Raw genomic sequence first — 18,748 nt, forward strand, 5'->3', positions numbered from 1 at the left:
AGGAAATGCAGGAAATACAGGAATTCATTAGTTCCAATTCCTGTATTTCCTGCATTTCCTCCATTAGTTCGTTCCATCTTGCTTAACTGAACACAGCCCTACCTTTGCCATGTTAAGAAAATGTCTTCAACGTTGAGAGAGAGACAGCTGGTGTTGAATAGTAGCCTCATCTTTGTCTAGCGAAGTAGTGGGGTAAATGATAGAGAAAGAGTTACTATTCAAAGTATGTTGTCTCTCTCAACGTTGAAGACATCTTTTCAGCCAAACGCGCAGTCTATATATTAGATTTGGTTTGGTGCATATATGGCTCAAAGGACCGCCTCAAGTTAGTCCATACGCCATTCTAAAGCCTATGTCACACTACGGATTGGGATTGAGATTAGATTGAAATTTGACCAATTAGAAAAAAGAAAACCAATCCTAAGTTTAGTGATCTTCTCTCTGATTGGCCAAATTGCAATCCAATCTCAATCCTAATCCGTAGTGTGACATAGGCTTAAGAGTCTATATATTATACGTCTATGTTCGGGATTGTGAATAGAGTCGAGAATGGATTGTGTGCGTGTTCCCGTCCGCGAGCGCTGCGATGTCCACGTGTCGACTATGTGAACTATTTTGTATACTTACAGCGCGCAAAACGCGTCAGCCAATCAGTTTTGTTGCTTTTCCGTCCGAGAGCGAAGTAATCTGTTATTGACTGTCGCTTTGTTTCCTGTTTCGTATTATTTTTTTTCTTTTCGGGACACTCTTTGTCGGAATCTGTGCGTAGATGTCGTGAGGTAGTAGGCTAATGCTACGCACGTATATGCCGGAATATTTCCGTGAAGAACCACGCGCGAATCGTGGGAATCGAGTTCTACGAGAAGAAGCGGAAAGAGGAAGGAGCCGCGGGAATTGTTCGGACATTGCGTTCTCGTTTGTTTCCATTTGAGAAATATGCACAAAGTAGGCAAACTCAGCTCGTCGATTGATATCATACCGTTGCAAGGCTCGAGCGAGAATTACAGACAGAGATATTTGAATAATAAGGACAGAATGCATCCGAGAATGTTTCGGGATCAGACGTTAATTGGTCGTGTGCAAACGGTAATTATAAATTCCGGCTCTTTTTTTCTAATCGTCGCACTTTGTACAACAACGTGACTTGTGCACGGAGTGCGAACGATTAAATTTCTTCTGTTCGGAGCAGCAGTTCGTTTCTCGTGACAGTATTTTTGTACATACATATATATATCCATATTTATGTGTATATATATATATACACAATTATTTTACAGTATATGCATGAAAACGAGAACAGAGTGTACATTGACGTTCTTGAGATGGCAGATGCGTTGCAAAGACGATATCCGGATTATCGACATAAAAAACGTAACGCGTTTCGCACGATGGTGCGCAAGGCTTACGACGAGCTCACTGAGATGTTTTCGCAAAAGCCTGCCAATCAACAAGACACCTGCTCCGTATTCGATGACGATGAAGATTTTGAGGATGTCGATAATGAGGTATTGCTCGTAATAGAGAGAAAAAGAGATAAACTTTGTTCGAATATTATTTTATGATGCAACATTTTAAATAAAGCCACTTGATTTTAGTCAGATTCGCAACATGCTTTAGTAGGTGATACCATATTGCGTATGTATCAAAGACCGCATGGCAAACAAAATGGGAATTCGAGCGACAAAGAATTGATAGACATCAGTAGCGACGATGATGTGTCTAAGGTTGAGTCTAAGAACGAAAAAGATTTGAAGCAACCCGATTCTGTAATTGAGGAATCTCTGCAAGCGTCGTCAACGGAAGTTGCAAAATCGGCAACTTCGAAGCCAGAGACATCCGCTTCAAAATCTACGTCAGTAAATGTAAATTCCAAATTAGAATCATCTGCGCCGTCACAAATGGTATATATATATATATATGTACTACGGAGTATAATTCAGAGATATGTTTTTGTTTCGTCGAGAGATTTTGTCTTTTACGTTACATATACTGATAATTTTAGACCGATAAAGAGAAGCCATTTGTTGAATCTACGAGAAAACGACCGAGAGAGAAGGAGAGCGATGGACAATCTTTTAATACAAAAAAACTGAGAGTTGTACCTGTCACAGAACCAAAACACACATTTTCTGATGTAGGGGGTTGTGATAAAGTCTTGAAAAGTGTCTGCAAACTGCTGGCCCACATGAAACATCCCGAAATCTTCAAACAGCTCGGTGTGTCTCCACCGAGAGGATTTTTGCTTCACGGGCCACCTGGATGTGGAAAAACATTGCTGGCACATGCCATTGTGGGAGTAAGATTTATATTTAATTCAAGAAAAAAAAATCGTCTAAAGTATATGCTGCACTAGAAATTGTCTTCGGGTTGTTGCAATGAAGAAAATTTATATTTGTGTAGCAGGTTGTAGATAATATTGCAACATTTATAATACTGATTTGTTTTATTCTCATTTTTCTTCCGTTTGGATATTTTTTTTTTAATATCTAGTGCAACTATATAAAGAAAAACAGTCCGCAACCTTAATAATTAATATTTCGCAATTTTTTACAATTAGGAATTGAACATACCTCTGCTAAAAGTAGCTGGACCCGAAATTGTAGCCGGAGTGTCTGGTGAAAGCGAGGCTCGTATCAGAGATTTGTTCGACCAAGCTTTGACTCTTGCGCCATGTGTTGTTTTCTTGGACGAGATAGATGCTGTTGCTCCACATAGAGCTCTAGCGCAAAGAGAAATGGAAAGAAGAATTGTCGCACAACTGTTATCAAGTTTAGACGGTGAGGATCGCAATCGGTTGCGTTTGAACTTTTATTGGTTTTTCGCGAAAAGATTTCTGAAGATCGTTTTTTTTTTTTTCTAGAATTGAATCTCAGAGAAAATGGAGATAGAGTACTGGTGATTGGTGCGACAAATCGACCAGATTCATTGGATCCCGCTTTGAGAAGAGCCGGACGTTTTGATCGCGAAGTGTGCCTTGGAATACCAGACAGAGACGCGAGAGCCAAAATTCTAGCGGTGCATACTGAAAAACTTGCTCTGGCTCCTAATGTTAGTTTGACGACGATAGCGTCTCTTACTCCAGGTTTTGTAGGCGCGGATTTAGTTGCCTTAATCAGAGAAGCTGCCATGGCTGCTGTGGATCGGTAAGCAATTTTCATATATTATGCACGCGTGTACGTAAATGTGTGTGTGTGAGTATATAACGTCAAAAATTTATCAAGTGTAACAATTTATATTTAATTGTTATAGAGCATTTGAAGATTTAAATAGACCAAAAAAGGAAGAAAACTTACCGGCGATAACCGAAGGCAACGAACAGACTGAGAAAGAAGATCAAACTGTTCAGGAAGATTCGGGAAATGTAATTAATACTAATGTCGCAACATCAACTTCTTCTGCAACATCTAGTGTGGAGATACCAAGTACTACCGCGTTTTTGGAACAACCTAAAAACCAGGAAAACGCTGAAATGGATGTGATACAAGAAAACTCGTCGGATGTGGCGAGCTTGTTGGCTTGGCTGCGAAGCGAGCCTCCGCTTCCGCCGGAACGCTTAGCAAATTTATACGTTGAGCACAGTGATTTTGAGGCTGCGTTGCATGTTGTCCAACCCTCAGCGAAAAGAGAAGGCTTCGCAACAGTTCCTGATGTATCGTGGGACGATGTTGGCTCTCTACAGGATATTCGACAGGAGTTACAAATGGCTATTCTTGTGAGAATCAAGTTTCTGTGGAATAACCATATATACGATTCTTTTTGCAAACCGTGGAATTTCTATTTAATTGGTTTTTATATTTCAGGCCCCGATTAAACATTCTGAACACTTTAATGCGTTAGGTTTAACCGCTGCGAGCGGAGTATTATTGTGCGGCCCACCTGGCTGCGGAAAAACATTATTAGCCAAAGCAATTGCGAACGAAGCTGGTATTAACTTCATTTCCGTTAAAGGTCCTGAACTTCTAAACATGGTAAGTTTAAAATAGTGTTCCAACATTTACATCTGCAAATATGAAAACGATTTGATGTGTGACCTTGTCTTATATACTTTTTGTAGTACGTCGGCGAAAGTGAAAAGGCAGTCCGTCAGTGTTTTCTAAGAGCAAAGAATTCGATACCATGCGTTATATTTTTTGACGAGCTGGATGCTTTGTGTCCCAAGAGATCGGAAGGCGATAATTCCGCAACGTCGCGTGTGGTCAATCAAATGCTTACAGAAATGGATGGCGTGGAAAGTCGACAGGGAGTGTTTATCATGGCCGCTAGTAATCGCCCCGACATCATAGACTCAGCTGTTTTGAGGCCAGGGAGATTAGATAAAATTTTATACGTCGGTCTCCCAACAGCTTCGGATCGGGTTGACATTTTACGAGCATTAACGAAGGTATGATTACATTACATTAATATATAAAGATACGTATACGCGCACATGTATGACTGACAGAGTGAATCAATGTCCGCAATTCCGGAAGAAATTCCTCTTTTATGCGCTATCTTACACCCGTTAGCTACTAAAAATAAAACAGCGCGTAGAAAAAGAAACTTTCTTTCTTGGTTCAATGCCGATCTCTGATAGAAATATTAGCTTTAAATGATAAATAATAATTTATATTTTCTCTTTATGAAGAAACCCGTTGACGACGTGCATGTTTCAATTTGTAGAATGCAACGAAACCAAAGCTTGCTGCGGATGTCAATTTAGAACAGATTGGATATAACGCCAAATGCGAGGGTTATACCGGAGCAGATTTAGCGGCTTTGATAAAGGAGGCTGGTATGGAAGCGTTGAAGGAAATAATAGACGGTTATGGACAGCCGGAAATTTCGATGCGGCACATCTTTCTGGCATTTGACAAAGTCCAACCGTCAGTTCGCGAAAAGGCAAGTAGGCGAGAAGGCATTTATATTTGATTCTTATTCGTATATAAAATTAATAACGCGACAAACACATTTTGTAGGACATTAAACATTATGAAAAGCTGAGCAAGATGTATTCGGTCAAAAAGAACTCCGACATTACACCTATGGAAACACCGATAGACACACCGATAGTTGACGTAGTAATGGAACCAATGGAAACTTAAAGTACAAAAAAGTGAAAAACTCTTAAGAATACAGAGAAAAAAATCGCTATAGAACTCTTCCATTACCAACACTAACTAGATCATTTAGACTAGACTTTTTACACATCCGGGACATAAAAAGTATTTCTTTTAGGCGCGTAAGTTTTCATTGTCGGATATATATTTCAACAACATGGATTTGGATTTAATAATTGTAATGTTACTCATTATTATCTTTTGAGATGTTTTAACGCTTCAAATAATTAAAGTATTTCTAGAAAAGATTGTTATTTTCTAATGTAAGTTAGATATACACGGAGGGTGGTCAAAAACAATAAGAATGTGAACAATCTTATTTCTTCTATATAATAATACAAAACTGTCTCTAAACAGCAACTTAGGTAATCTCAACAAAAAAAAAAAGGAAAAAGAAATCAAACATTTGCGAGAAAGACTATTCACAAAATTGTACATGTCTATTGTAAGAATTGTATTGAGGATAAAGTCTATCGTGTCGTATATTAATAAAAAAGCTTGACTATGTAACAAATGTATGTGTACGCTTCTGTTATTTTTTGTCCACCCTCTATAAAATGTACGTTGTGTGTTTAATAGAATATAAGAATCTTTATATACTGAATTTTTCAATAAGGTAAAAAATTAAAATAAAAGCTTGATCTCAATAAAATTTGTATTGAAAGTCAAATTCTTTGAAAATTGAATTTTCACAATTGTTTATTGTCGCATTTATTTAGTTACATTCTCAATTTATACATTCGATAAATCTATCACCGTATTCACCATCTTTATGTTGCTCCTCCATCGTTTGAGCAGTTGCACAGAGAGACTGATACCAGATAAATAAGTCACATATACTAGATCTAAAATACCGAATGTTTTTGATTAGACACGTTGGGCATAAATTGACCATAGAGAAGTACATGACTGCACAGTAATGACCATAGACTGTACACAGTTTATATCACCCAATAAAATTGTACTTAAACTAACTAATGTAACGTACTCGAGCTCCGCAAACTAAAACATCTAATGGAAAATAAATTTAGTTACACTAGTAAACATGAAGGCAAAGTCGGATAATGTTTATATACAGAGAAAATTATACGGACGATCAAACATTTCTATTCTAAACATAAAATGAGAATAACTATAAAAATACATTTAATTCGGATCAACTATCTGCAGTTGAGAAACTCTTAAGAACTGAAATAGAATTTTTTAGTATAACTTATTTAAATATTTAAGAAAAAACTGCGAAGGATTGTTGCAAGTTTAGTCTCAAAAATCGTACCATTATAGAGATTGACAGCTCTATTGCGCGATATACTTCGTTATATGAGATTAAGTCTTTTTTTAAATCAGAGATAAAATATTAAGCGCATCCCAAACCACAATGTATATACGTGTATATGCGCGCGCGCGCGTGTGTGTGTAAAAGACATTTTAAATACATAATAATAAATAATAGTCCATATGCAATTTTACGTTAATTTTCTTAGACGATTATCGAACGAATTAAAAATTACATGAAATTCTCATGCGGTATGTTTACATGGTTTTACATTTAATACTTGTTTTACGTGTGTATATATATATATATATTACTAAAACTCTCAGGCATTATTTATTTTGCGATTTTCTACAATCCACTTGTGTGAAAGGACATCTTTCATATTTAATCTTTTCTCCGGATCGGTAACTATCAGCTGAAATAAAATTCGTAAAAAATTAACTAAAGTTTTCACACACATGACGTCTTTGTTAAAAATTTATTAATGTTATTAACTTGCCTTTGAGATCAGATCTTTTGCACCTTCGCTGACAAAACTTGGAAACCTGTATCGCAATTTTTTTATATTCATATAAGTTTCCTCGTTAGTTGGCGCGTAGAAAGGAGGTTTCCCAACTAAGCACTCGTAACACAATACTCCGACACTCCAGTAATCAACTGTGTGATTGTGCGTTTTACCCGATACCATTTCGGGTGGCAAGTAATCCAGAGTGCCGCAAAGTGTGTCTCTTCGAGACGAAGGCGCGTGAACAGACCATCCGAAGTCAGCTATTTTCAATTCGCCGTTTGCTCCAAGTAGCAAATTCTCGAGTTTAATGTCACGGTGAATGACACTTTTGCTATGGCAGTATTCTAACGCGTCAGCTAACTGAGCTATGTAAGTGGCTGTCCTAGACAAAGTACGCGTATGTGTTTAATCCTAATTGTTATACAGGATAAAATTTTTTCAACTTACCTTTGTTCGTCGAATCGTTTATTCGGTTGATTGTTTAATTCTTTGTAAAGCTCTCCTTTGGGTGCGTATTCCAGTATCAAATAAATTCGCTTATCGTCATAGAAATATCCGTACATTCTCAAAATATTTGGATGCCTGTTAAAAATTAAGGTCACGTGTTTTAATGTAAAAAGAAATTCGCAAACACACAGTTAATTAATGAGAACGGAATATGAGAAAAAAAACCACCTCAAGTGAGTTTGAATTTCTATTTCTCGTCGTACTTGATGTGAAATCTTGGCGTCTTCTATTTGCGATTTATAAAGCACTTTCATGGCAATTACAAATCTCGATTTCTTTTCTCTGGCCAAGTACACATTACCAAATTTTCCTTTACCCAAAGGTCGTCCGATATCGAAGTCCGACAACACCCATCTCTTCTGGTTCTCATTTTTTTGATTCTCATTTTTACTCGAGTCTGCATTCGAGCTCGAAACTTTTGAAGAATCGCCAGTTTTGCTATCTGTGATCTCTTTGACGTTCTCGTTGCTATGTTTTTGTTGAGTTGTTTGATTGCCAGCTGATTTAGATACAAACGCTAATTTAGGAGGTGGCATCAACTCGACGGATTTCTTTGCAGCGTTGCTCCTATTCTCTTGACTGGCACTTTTCGTGGAACTAATTTCACAAATCTGTTCCATTTCATTAATGGTATTTTTTGCATTCTTCAATGGATTAACATCCGTTGCTTTTGAAATAAGTTTTTTAATGTAGGTAACATCTACCGTTTGTATATCTTTGTCCATTCCTCCTATATAATTTTATATCTTTATCCTACAAAGGAACAACAAAAATAAGACAAATAATCTTGATACTTCTCGCGTAACATAAAGCACTTTGTGTGGAAACAGCATGTAAATACCTTTTGTTTGTGTAAAAAGTGCTAACACGCGTAAGTGTTAGCTTTTTTTCCAAGTATTTTGCAAAACCACCAAACGAAAATGTTTAACTACACAAATTTTGCACGCGTACGAGAGTTCGAGGATCCGGGTGTCGAGCAAACGCGAAATAAACGGCGTACCGTATTCTCCAGATGCAACGCGCTATTCAACAAATCATCGCGAAGAACGCAATCCCTCGAAGGTACTTACTCTCTCAGCGAGATGCGGTATTCGAGTCGAGACGAAATCGCCGCCGTGATATCTCTCTCCGGTCTGTTTAAACTTCAAACGGTTTTTCAAAATAGCGAATGTCTTGCGCTGATTGGCCAACACGAAATGCTCCGCGGATCACGCAAACGAAAGTAGATGAGAATCGCCGTCATCGTCGCAACAATCTGGCGAGTTAACTTTTGAAATCTCCCGTCAGATGATGCGCTTCTTGTTAATGACGTCATAATATTTCAGCAGAGAGAAGACTGAGAGCGGCCATGCCATTGTTGTATTTTACGACGGTTTCCAGCCGCTACTTTCAGCGCCGGGTTTCACTTTGCGTGGAACTCGCAAACTACGAAACGAGTTCCAGGCGCATACGATAAAAATGTATCTCGGTAAAAGTCTGTGCTAAATTCACTTTCATTCGGTTTGAATCCACTTTACTGTCGATAAGTAGAACTGCCAAGAATCGAGAGCATCGGTGATGGAGGCACGCACGCAAACAAAACCGTGTCCGTGTGCGTGACGTCCAACGACATGAATGAAAGTGGATCTAGCACGGACTCTAACCGAGATACATTTTTATCGTATGCGCCTGAAAGTGAAACTCGTTTCGTAGTTCGCGAGTTCCACGCAAAGTGAAACCCGGCGCTGAAAGTAGCGGCTGGAAACCGTCGTAAAAAACAATGGCATGGCCGCTCTCAGTCTTCTCTCTGATTTCAGCGGTAAACCAAGCGCTGCGATTGGTTCAGCTCTGAGGATTTTGCGACCGCGATCGTGCGGTGCGTGCCTGGTTTAACTTTTGTCTTATCAGTGTTTGTCGTTGTCTTATATCTTATCTCTACTTGTTGCTCGGAACACGTGTGTTTCTTTTTTCTCGTGAAATTGTTATTGTCTAATTTCACAATTATTATGCAGGCGTGAGAGAACGTGTGTGTCATTGTGAGGCTTCCAACTTCAAAAACTTTTGGACAGCGTTAAAAAAAAGACAAATCATGTCTCAACTGTACGAATTTTATGATAAATTAGAATATGATAAGGTCGATCGAAAGGTGAATATGAAACATAATGTAATAATATCCTAGGTCCAGTTTCATAATTTTATTTTTAGGAAATATTGTCCAAAATAAAGGCTTTGGCTGACACAGCAGAAATTAAAGATGTCAATAACACTTGCCAAAGGTACAAAAAGAACAATTTTAATATTTTACACCGCAACTAATATAAAAAATGTAGAAAAAAGGTTTTACTTTTTTCTAATTTACAGATATCGTGAAACAGCACTTGTGATGAAAAACAATATATCTCTTTTTCATGCTGTTTTTGGACATGTTGATGTGGCTACTAGTATAATAGAATGTTTAAATAAATATTATGCTAAGCTTGAACCTTGCTTTAATATTGGTTTATATAGTATGTAGCTTGATGTTGGTATGTAGTGTGTTTTTGTGGTTTACTTTTTTTTATAAACTTTGTTTTTTGTTTGTTTCTTAGATGGAAATTATTTTGTTGATGATGTAATTTCAATGATCACGCTTTTCAATTTACCGTCAGATTATACATATGTAAAATGTTTTCTAGAGAAAATGCTTGTGTAAGTACGTTTACATAAGAGTGATATTTATTGTGATAAAGTAAATAATAAGAAATATATTTGTTAAAATTGATAATTATCGGAGTGTCTATATATTATTTATAAGTATATTATTATGTATTTTAGAGAAGGTTCCGAGTATAATCTCAGTGTTGTGTATCTTTTCAGGTTTCCTGATGTACCAGTATATTGTATTTCATTAAACAGTAATATAAACATATCATTATTGTTAATAAATGTGGAAATAAAAGTATTTTTGTAATTAAAATTTTAAACTTTTTTTTTACAGAGCTAGAGTTTGAACTCGTACTTTTAGAGGACTCAGACTTACATGCAGTTATGTTTTACCTAATAAGAATGTGTACAACTGATGTTTATTATTCTCTGCCAACCAAAATTTTGATTCAAGAACCAATAAAAGACAAATTTTTATATTATAAAGAAAAATATGAAATTGAATATGAAGATTGTAGTAAATTACGTGATGTTGAAATCAAAGTATTTCGATCGAAGCAAGAATTGCTTACGCCTAAGAAATCTCATTTTGTGAACTTTGTATCCATTTGGTCTGAAGATATTACAACTGCAAAAAATTTAGCAATATCCTTAAATGTACAGCGACATAAGTTACATATATACATAATTAATATGATTTTTTCTTCGGTATATAGTATTAAAATAATTTTTTTATGATTTAGAGAGAACAATGCTATTTCTCTGAAAGTATTTATATAAAATAAATTTTTTATGATTTAGAGAGATTGTGTATTTATAAATACATATTACGAGTTCTTTAGCGGTGATGAAGTTCTTTTGCCTATAAACAGAATTCTTGGAAAGTCCTTGGAAGGTACATTGGCCACTCATCGTTTCAAATGTAATTGTAATGATGATAACACAGTAACAACACAAAATGTACTAGATGGCCCAGTCAGTAATTTGTTTTATGATGGCTCGTGGCAAAAACCTGTGAAAGAGAGATATTGGACGCATATAAATGATAAAATGCATGGTGTATGGGCTCAGGCAGAATGGTAAAACAATTATTTCCATATTCTTCTTACTTTTATCCTTCGATACTTCTTCAAGAAATGTTTAACAAAAACTCTACAGTCAAATCTTTCTGTTTTTTCTCTTTATATTCTCTCTCTTTGTATGTTTGACAAAATTTTTTATATTTTATGTCGTTTTCTGTCACTACTAATTGGAGGAAGAGAGCAAGAATTAAAAAAAAGTCTGGTTCCGATCCGACAAGGATCGGAAGAGATTCGACCATAATCAAGTTCAAAATGTTATTTATTTTAGGAACGATATATCCAAATGTGTTCTCTCTGCTTCAAAAGGATTCAAAACTTGGAGTACTACATCAGTTGAATCTAGGATACGAATATTATCTAAGTTTGCCCACTCGTTGGAATGCACTGGGTATGTGTTAGATTTATTAAACAAAAGTAAAAGTTTAATGTTTGCCATTTGTTTAATATTTTGCACATTTAAACTTGATTATATTTTTTGCAACAAATTACTATTTTCAATAATTTTGACTCTCTTGTTCTAGTCATGTAACATTGGCAAACATAATACAAAAATGGATCAAATTTCCATTCATCCATGAAAGTTCAATAATTCACACGAATAGTGAAACAGGAGCAAAAATAGAAGTGACAAAAATTTGTGAGGGAAAAGACATTATTATCATTAAAGAAGAAACCGAAACTGCATTGTTTGATCGATTAACACAAACCCTAATTGCTGGCAATTCTGTTATTGTAATATGTGACGCAAGTGTCTGTAATTTGGCACCGTATTGCGACATGTTGTCAGCGTCTAAGATGCCTCCAGGTGTTGTGAACTTGTTATCGCATAAAAACATACATCACTTGGAGCTTTACTTATGTGGAACAGACTACGCAACTTATAAAAAACGATTTTTCTCAGAAGATGCAAAACTAACGCGCACAAATCTTACTATGCTTAAACATATTCTACTTTATCTCTAAATATATCAAACTCACAACTGTGCAGGGTAATATATAAATGAACTCACAGTATGTTTACGATCAAAAATATTCTTTACACTTTTATTAGTAAATTATATTTACATGTTGCTAAAATGATAAAATATGTTATGTATCAGCGCAATTAAAATAATTTTTTTTTTTTTGTTACGTATTTTTATATAAAGCTATCTCATAAATTGTACTGTTTTTTTCATTAAGAGGACATTTTCATAAAGAAATAAAAATACCCTCCTAAAGTGTAAATTTTGTCAGCAATTTTTTATTGTATTGTAGCACAAATGGAATAATTGCATGAAATATCTGTATAAGACTTTAAAAAGTAAACTCTTTTTTTCAAAAATTATCTTAAGTAAATATATGTGTATATATATATATATATATTTCTCTCTCTTCTGTGGTCTTTGTACTAATAAAATCACTTTATATATGTGCGCGCGTAAAAGAATAATTATATATAATATGTATAAATTTGCTTTTGGCCGAGATGCAATCTGTCAAGTCTCTCTCAAGTAGATCGCGTTTTCCTCTGCTACTATTTGTGCGTCAAGTTTCGCAGAAGACTTTTAACCAATGTGTCGGTGAAGTATGGCTTTTACGGAAGTTCAAGTTACTATCCCGCAGAAGAGGGTAATGAGGAGACAGTAGCGCAGGAGAAAATAGACGATCTGAAAACATCTACAATTAAGGATAATAGAAGGAAGCCGAAGAAACGAGTCGTGTGTTGAGAAAAATATTGATCAGACGGAAGAATCTACGGAAGAGACTCAACAGATGCTCCAGCGTAAATGACAGTTACGTAAATAGAGAACAGGCGGCTGCGGCCAATGCAACAGAAAATGCAGACACGGCGTGAGTCCCGTGAAAAAAAAAAAAAAAAATCGGGACTTGATGGGAAGCGCGCCGAGGCCGAGAGTAACAGCGGCGCAAAGAAAGCCAGCGGCCTAATTCACATTCAATTCGTCATTGACAAACAGATCTAACGTACATATAAATTGTTTGTTTGTACTATGTGAATTGTATGTATACTAGCGTACGCATCACAATTAATTATGAGGAATGTATCAATTGGAAGATCGTCATCAAGACAATCATCTTTGTGACTGAATTATTTCTGTTCTCTCTCTCTCTTTCTCTAAGCGTAGAAAGAAATTCAATAATTAACTGGTAAAACACTAAATCTCTGATAAAAATAATTAACATCAAACATTTTGAATCACAATTTGCTGTAGACGCGTGAATTTGTTCAGATTGAAAATTTGATGACGAATTTTCTTTATCAAGTTTTACATACCCTGTGTGAAATAGTCGTATACCAAATTCATTGTTTGCCCATCAAAAAACGAAACCAGCTTTTTCATACTGTGTAATTGAAAATTATGTTGCTGTAATACACACAAGGTGTGTTTTGCTCTATCCAGGAAAAATCTCTGCGTGTGTGAAACGAATTCGATATCCGGTATGTAATTTATATACGAGATACTAGGACGATCTCTCACACACACACGATTGTATATAATTAAATTATACATTGAGACGTTCTCGTATGATATAATTATATACTGAGACGATCTCCTATATCTTATATAATTTATACATTACCAAATAAACAAAATTTATATTGTCCATGTACTAAAGAACTGTTCCCAGGTATGCGTTTTGTCTGAGCGAAGATTCACAACGCGCGCGTTATGCCTCAAATGTATAACGTTACGAACGAAGTTACAGAACGGATCCAGCAGCAGTTCTCTGATTCCATAACAATTCCGTGCATCTTGTTCGTTGATTTATAAAGAGGATTTTGCGGGTTGCGGATAGAATCCGAAATTATATCTAAGTTGTTCGAGGAATACAAATGTGAGGATGGTTTGTGGCGCTAACCGGATAAATGCAGGTACGTAGCCCTGAAACACAAATTTTCGTTAATCTCATGTACTTTCGATAATGTTTGTTAATGCAAAATTTTGTATTTTTAATCGTACTCACTTTGAAGAAAGCCAGCGGTCCAAGCTTGGCAGTATACAGGAAAATTTCTAATAGATTCTGTAGGGAAAATAAACATGAAAGAGAGAAAGAACACGCACACGTGTAAATCTCATCGAGTTTACTTCAAAAATTTTATACATATATCCTACCTTAAATTCTCCGGGCTTAGCGTTCATCGCTCGTGTTTTCAAGACATCTAGAGGTTGTGTGAGTGTTGTTGCGATAGCACCCTGTTAACGTAACAAACAGAAGAAGTTGGAGCAATCTTGGAACATAAATCTTACCGCTCTTTCAAAATATTATTCAGATCACTCACAGCTGACACACTAGATAAAATGTGTGTCGAAGGACTATCCCGAAAATAGCCCGTCTGCAACAGCGTCGTTTTAATTTGATCGTAAAAACTCAACTGGCCAATGGTCATCAGTACCGCTCGCATGGTTGCGGTGGAACATCCGCTGAACAAGCGACGTACTCCTTCCTCTTTACCTACACGCAGGAGCCCGTCCAAAGCATTTTTGTAGCTGTGCGCAACAACAAAGAACGACGCGCGATCAAGACGTGTACATTTTCAAGAGAGGTGTATAAGAAGAATATGTAAAAAGTCCTACTTTCTTCTCAGCTCTGGTGGTAATTTGATGTCATTCTGCATGCGTACATTGATCACATCACCGGGGGTTCCGAAAACTCCGCCAGTAGCACCGGACACTCCAGCTAGCAGTAACTTCTGATAAAATGGTAACGGACGATCGGGCGTTTCAAACGTTTGTTTGCCAACCTATTATATTCAACACAATATACGACCTGTGTCATAATAAAGTGAAGAAGAAATGATGTTTGTATACACATGTATCACACGCGTAAAACGTTACTATACGATCTCGTGTGTATAACAACCTCGTACGCTCCGAATCTTATTGTCGAATATGTAAGCTGACGAAGCAGAGAAGCACTGAGTCCGTTGTACAAAGCAAGTATTCCCTGTTTCTTAATTATTCCAACGGTCGAACGTACTATTGACAATTTGCCTTCCTGTTGAGTTTGCAGATGAACCTGCACGAGAGATGTTTGATCATGTAGGTTTTAATACACACGGTTTTATATACAAAATGTAAACGTGTGTAAGTGTAACTGTTTCAGGGGCGAATTTTGGCGTTGGAAAAATAATGAAAAATTTAATAAGTTTAATAATGAAAAATGTTTACATAAATATTTGTCCCAACTATCTTTGTTTCTAAAGTAGAGGCAGAGTTTTAGTATCTTAATTGTTTTCATTGCTATAAAATGTTTGTGAACATTTGAGAGAATTATTAAACTACAAAAAACTGGTATGTAAACTTGAAGACAAGGAATGAGACAAATATTTATATATATATATATATAAATTTTGTCCATTTTGTTCTCTTGGGTGTTCATGTTTGGACAGTCTGTGTGTGTAATGGAGTCTGTTTAAGGAGAATTTGGTTGAGAGAAAACCTTCAACAGATCTAAGGGATGAGTCACGCATGCAGCAGCTGCAGAAGAAACACCTCCAAAGTACCAACGTGATAATTTCTTACTTTTGTCAGTCATTGTTAATTTTTTTCCGCCTTGTTATCAAGCAGTAAATAGGAACATATCTATGGCACTGCGGACAAGATTAATTAATGTGTAAATTTATTCAAAAAATGTATATGATTTATGTGTCTCACCTTTTTTTGCACATACAGGTCAAGGACACATAAGACTGATGTGTTCGTTCATTATACACGTAGAGCGTGCAGAGAAATTCCCACTTTGGCACGGAAAATTGTTATAAAAAAACACGTCTGAAAAATTATAACAAATTAATGATGCAAAGCGAGCAAAAATTTCTTTCAAAGAATTTGCTTTTACACATTTTTTTCCAATTTCTTTCTCAATCTATCGTAAAACAAGTAAGTAACATTTTTTTACGTTTTGCGCAAAAATATTGCTGTTGTTAGAATTTGCGAATTTTTCATAATTTGTTTCGTGTTAGAGCGGAAGTGCCGACTAAGCAAATACGCGTACGAGTGGTGCTAAAATTAAATTCAATATAACGACCTTGCGATAACGGCAAAGCTATAAATTGTCGAAACGGCGACTTAAGCTCGAGAACACCAGGTGTTTTTTTTTTTTTTTTCAAGAAAGCGACCGAAATGACAGCAAACGAGGTCAGCCCGTTTTTCTTGATTTTTACGAGAGACATAAACACCTGTAATTTGTTTAATTTCGGAGAATTTAATTAAACTGTTCGATTATTAGACTCAAAGTGTCTAATAAGCGTTTAATTATTCACAATCGACGTGAATCGTCACACGCTTGTGCCAAAACTCTCTAGTTGTACCAATTCACTCATTTTCTTGTTCGAAATCTCGTATATAATAAATTTCGCGGTCTTTCAATCTTTCAGACGAGTTTAATGACTTCTGACCGTGTCATCGTTGTGCGGGTCTGTGACGATCGGAAACTAAAGTACGTGATCGGGACTCGGAGTGAAAGGCGGAGTGCGGCGGCGGTGTTCCGATCTGGACAACAGCTGAACTCGGACTGCCCACTGATCATACTGACGTCGATGCGAAACGTTCCGCAGGAGTTGAAGCTGTGTGAGGCGACGTGCGCACGACACGTATCAGCTGATAGCTACGTGTAAGATTACTTTTGATATGTAATACGAGTCTGCTGGTGTGTATGTGTGTGCGTGCGTGGGAAAAGTACAAAATAATACTCTTTTTTTTTTTAATAAGAACAGATTATCTATAGTGCATGTAGACCAAGCGGAATTGGAAATCATGTCCGCGTGGGATTGCGTCATTCTTTTATCGTCGGCGTTCCTGCTTATCGACAAATGTGCTGATTGTAACGGTACACATCTCTCGTGTTACCGCTTTACATAAGCAATTTGATTTAAACTACAACACGTGCAGCGCGTAACTCTCCGCGAGTTGCGCGGTCGTTTTTTTTTTTTACAATTGCGATGTTTACGCAACTCGAAGCAATTTACATCGAATTTCTGAATTTCAACATCTTGCGGTTTTAAGACACGTGTGGTTTTTATTTAATGTTTAATGTTTTTTAAATAAAAACAAAATCATGACAAGTGTAATGTTTCCAGTTGCGGCTATTTTTTGTTTTACAAGTTTGCGTAAACGGTCTCCCGGTAAAAAAATTTTCCACGTGTATAATTGTACGGACATATTGTACGGCATTATAAATTTGCATAATTAGATAGAAATTATTTTAATTTGTGTATAAGTATACATGAGAAACATTTTTTATACCGGGAGCTTTCACCTGTTGTTTCAGAATAAATTTCGAACAACAATATTGAATTAAAAAATTCATTCACGTCGTGAATTTTATATTGACGGTTGAACAATGATAAGATGATAAAACAATATTCTATCGACGATCTGAAGAGGCGAATTCGAGAAAACACGCGAGTGTGCGCGCAAGTACGCGGTTTTTGAAATAAAGTCTCTTTGTTCGTACTGTCGCAAATTGATCGATAATATCGATTCTTGGAATCGTTTCAATTCGAATTTTCGCACCAACCGCGCCAACTTCTCGTCGTACACTTGGCGCAACGCGCGCTTGCAGGTTATGTAAAACGCAACAAGGTTTATGACCCGGCTATCTTCTCCCGTCACGTCGCAGCAACCGCATTACATAAACGTACGTTACTTGTTGTGAAAAAATTACGTCGTGATGTAATAACGCGTTTTTATGTTCTCTTTTTTTTTAGAGTCCATTATGGCTAGCTCGATCGAAATGGTGTGCAACTATCTCGGCATCGACAAGATCGACATGTGCGGTAAGATGATTCTGATCGAGGAGCAACACGGGACGAACGCGAACTTCTTGGTGAACGCCGTTCTGTCGAACGCGCTGAAGAGAAAAAACGCCGTTTGTCTCGTGCTTTGTCACAACACCTTGGGTCATTATCACAACGTCGGCATGAGACTCGGTTACAACCTGTTGACTCTGAGAGAGAAGGGTCAGGTTGCCATTGTCGAGCCTATGAAAACTGTGGCCAGCTGTCTAGTCGCTGACACGTGCAACGACCCCGCGGACGGGGAAAGGAACATACTTCCCGACGCCAATTCCGAGAGACACGTTGACACAGTTTACAGACTGTTCACACACGTCAGAGAGAAGTACGAGGAAGCGGCCAGGTTCAGTGAATCCGTTGTTCTTATTATCGACGATATAAATCACCTTCTCGATCTCGGCTTTGGTGTGCTGGACGTTATGTATTTCATGAGGTATCTGCGATCGTTCATGGCGTCGCGTTCGTTGTCGCAGCTTTGCGTTCTCGCACACGTCTATCGCTGGGATCCGGAGACCTCGAACGCGGACATGATCGCCAACGCTCTGAAGCACATGGCACATCTGTGCCTCACCGCCGAACCGTTCGAAACAGGTCATTCCGGCGACACGTCCGGCGGCAAGTTGATGATTCACTGGAAGGTAGACTCGATCAGATTGAAGTATCACTTGGCTGAGATGACGGTGTACTTGTTCAAGTTGTTGGACTGGCAGATTAGGATCACTACACCCGGCGGAGTGGCTCCCTTCTCGTAGCAAAAACTTGTTCATTTCTGTGCTTTTGTATATTGTGTATTTTTGTAAGGAACTATTGTAAAAATTTAATAATAGTTGGAAGAAACAAATGGAAACGTTTAAATTT

The 18,748-nt window shown here is 36.9% G+C and overlaps 5 protein-coding genes across 9 annotated transcripts; 3 read left to right on the forward strand and 2 right to left on the reverse strand.

The window, feature by feature from the left end:
• Positions 1-677: 677 nt before the first annotated feature.
• LOC109860776 (nuclear valosin-containing protein-like) lies at positions 678-5,766 on the forward strand. Its single transcript, XM_020440073.1, has 11 exons — positions 678-1,086; positions 1,278-1,505; positions 1,596-1,901; positions 2,003-2,296; positions 2,558-2,777; positions 2,861-3,143; positions 3,250-3,712; positions 3,801-3,968; positions 4,055-4,381; positions 4,660-4,878; positions 4,956-5,766. Exons 1-11 carry the CDS (start codon positions 937-939, stop codon positions 5,079-5,081), a joined length of 2,784 nt encoding a protein of 927 aa, XP_020295662.1. The 5' UTR covers positions 678-936; the 3' UTR covers positions 5,082-5,766.
• A 32-nt stretch (positions 5,767-5,798) lies between these two features.
• LOC109860777 (aurora kinase C-like) lies at positions 5,799-8,574 on the reverse strand. Its single transcript, XM_020440074.1, has 5 exons — positions 8,229-8,574; positions 7,556-8,140; positions 7,328-7,462; positions 6,872-7,262; positions 5,799-6,787 (listed from the first exon to the last, which is right to left on the reverse strand). Exons 2-5 carry the CDS (start codon positions 8,110-8,112, stop codon positions 6,695-6,697), a joined length of 1,176 nt encoding a protein of 391 aa, XP_020295663.1. The 5' UTR covers positions 8,113-8,140; positions 8,229-8,574; the 3' UTR covers positions 5,799-6,694.
• A 642-nt stretch (positions 8,575-9,216) lies between these two features.
• LOC109860774 lies at positions 9,217-12,190 on the forward strand. Of its 2 annotated transcripts, XM_020440070.1 has the most exons (10): positions 9,217-9,512; positions 9,572-9,642; positions 9,728-9,873; positions 9,955-10,054; positions 10,223-10,260; positions 10,344-10,666; positions 10,811-10,904; positions 10,977-11,088; positions 11,360-11,479; positions 11,613-12,190. In XM_020440070.1, the coding sequence occupies exons 1-10, from the start codon at positions 9,456-9,458 to the stop codon at positions 12,052-12,054; spliced, it is 1,503 nt and encodes a 500-aa protein (XP_020295659.1). In that variant the 5' UTR covers positions 9,217-9,455; the 3' UTR covers positions 12,055-12,190. The 2 variants fall into 2 exon arrangements, with proteins under 2 accessions (XP_020295659.1, XP_020295658.1); XM_020440069.1 differs by having other exon boundaries at positions 9,218-9,512; positions 10,811-11,088.
• A 1,430-nt stretch (positions 12,191-13,620) lies between these two features.
• On the reverse strand, positions 13,621-16,581 carry LOC109860783 (mitochondrial dicarboxylate carrier). 2 transcript variants are annotated; one of them, XM_020440084.1, is made up of 9 exons: positions 16,493-16,581; positions 15,750-15,866; positions 15,535-15,685; positions 14,956-15,111; positions 14,670-14,836; positions 14,375-14,582; positions 14,208-14,288; positions 14,059-14,115; positions 13,621-13,976 (listed from the first exon to the last, which is right to left on the reverse strand). In XM_020440084.1, the coding sequence occupies exons 3-9, from the start codon at positions 15,628-15,630 to the stop codon at positions 13,860-13,862; spliced, it is 882 nt and encodes a 293-aa protein (XP_020295673.1). In that variant the 5' UTR covers positions 15,631-15,685; positions 15,750-15,866; positions 16,493-16,581; the 3' UTR covers positions 13,621-13,859. The 2 variants fall into 2 exon arrangements, with proteins under 2 accessions (XP_020295673.1, XP_020295674.1); XM_020440085.1 differs by lacking the exon at positions 16,493-16,581 and adding an exon at positions 15,994-16,077.
• Positions 16,582-16,620: 39 nt separating this feature from the next.
• On the forward strand, positions 16,621-18,665 carry LOC109860784 (elongator complex protein 6). 3 transcript variants are annotated; one of them, XM_020440087.1, is made up of 3 exons: positions 16,630-16,707; positions 16,811-17,733; positions 17,804-18,665. In XM_020440087.1, exon 3 carries the CDS (start codon positions 17,812-17,814, stop codon positions 18,640-18,642), a length of 831 nt encoding a protein of 276 aa, XP_020295676.1. In that variant the 5' UTR covers positions 16,630-16,707; positions 16,811-17,733; positions 17,804-17,811; the 3' UTR covers positions 18,643-18,665. The 3 variants fall into 3 exon arrangements, with proteins under 3 accessions (XP_020295678.1, XP_020295676.1, XP_020295677.1); XM_020440088.1 differs by having other exon boundaries at positions 17,365-17,733; XM_020440089.1 differs by lacking the exon at positions 16,811-17,733 and having other exon boundaries at positions 16,621-16,707.
• The last annotated feature ends 83 nt before the right edge of the window (positions 18,666-18,748 follow it).

Source organism: Pseudomyrmex gracilis, unplaced genomic scaffold (assembly GCF_002006095.1).
Source record: "Pseudomyrmex gracilis isolate BER0280 unplaced genomic scaffold, ASM200609v1 scaffold_468, whole genome shotgun sequence".
Lineage (NCBI taxonomy): Eukaryota > Metazoa > Arthropoda > Insecta > Hymenoptera > Formicidae > Pseudomyrmex > Pseudomyrmex gracilis.

Excerpts from the sequence above, each read along its gene's own strand:
- LOC109860776 (XM_020440073.1), top strand. The coding sequence starts at position 937 with ATGCACAAAGTAGGCAAACTCAGCTCGTCGATTGATATCATACCGTTG. Across the intron at positions 1,087-1,277 it reads TAATTGGTCGTGTGCAAACG|TATATGCATGAAAACGAGAA; the intron begins GTAATTATAAAT and ends ATTATTTTACAG. Across the intron at positions 1,506-1,595 it reads TTGAGGATGTCGATAATGAG|TCAGATTCGCAACATGCTTT; the intron begins GTATTGCTCGTA and ends ACTTGATTTTAG.
- LOC109860777 (XM_020440074.1), bottom strand. The coding sequence starts at position 8,112 with ATGGACAAAGATATACAAACGGTAGATGTTACCTACATTAAAAAACTT. Across the intron at positions 7,263-7,327 it reads AAACGATTCGACGAACAAAG|GACAGCCACTTACATAGCTC; the intron begins GTAAGTTGAAAA and ends TACTTTGTCTAG. Across the intron at positions 6,788-6,871 it reads CAAAAGATCTGATCTCAAAG|CTGATAGTTACCGATCCGGA; the intron begins GCAAGTTAATAA and ends ATTTTATTTCAG.
- LOC109860774 (XM_020440069.1), top strand. The coding sequence starts at position 9,456 with ATGTCTCAACTGTACGAATTTTATGATAAATTAGAATATGATAAGGTC. Across the intron at positions 10,261-10,343 it reads ATATTGTATTTCATTAAACA|AGCTAGAGTTTGAACTCGTA; the intron begins GTAATATAAACA and ends TTTTTTTTACAG. Across the intron at positions 11,480-11,612 it reads CACTCGTTGGAATGCACTGG|TCATGTAACATTGGCAAACA; the intron begins GTATGTGTTAGA and ends CTCTTGTTCTAG.
- LOC109860783 (XM_020440084.1), bottom strand. The coding sequence starts at position 15,630 with ATGACTGACAAAAGTAAGAAATTATCACGTTGGTACTTTGGAGGTGTT. Across the intron at positions 14,837-14,955 it reads TAAGATTCGGAGCGTACGAG|GTTGGCAAACAAACGTTTGA; the intron begins GTTGTTATACAC and ends TGAATATAATAG. Across the intron at positions 13,977-14,058 it reads GACCGCTGGCTTTCTTCAAA|GGCTACGTACCTGCATTTAT; the intron begins GTGAGTACGATT and ends TTTGTGTTTCAG.
- LOC109860784 (XM_020440089.1), top strand. The coding sequence starts at position 17,812 with ATGGCTAGCTCGATCGAAATGGTGTGCAACTATCTCGGCATCGACAAG.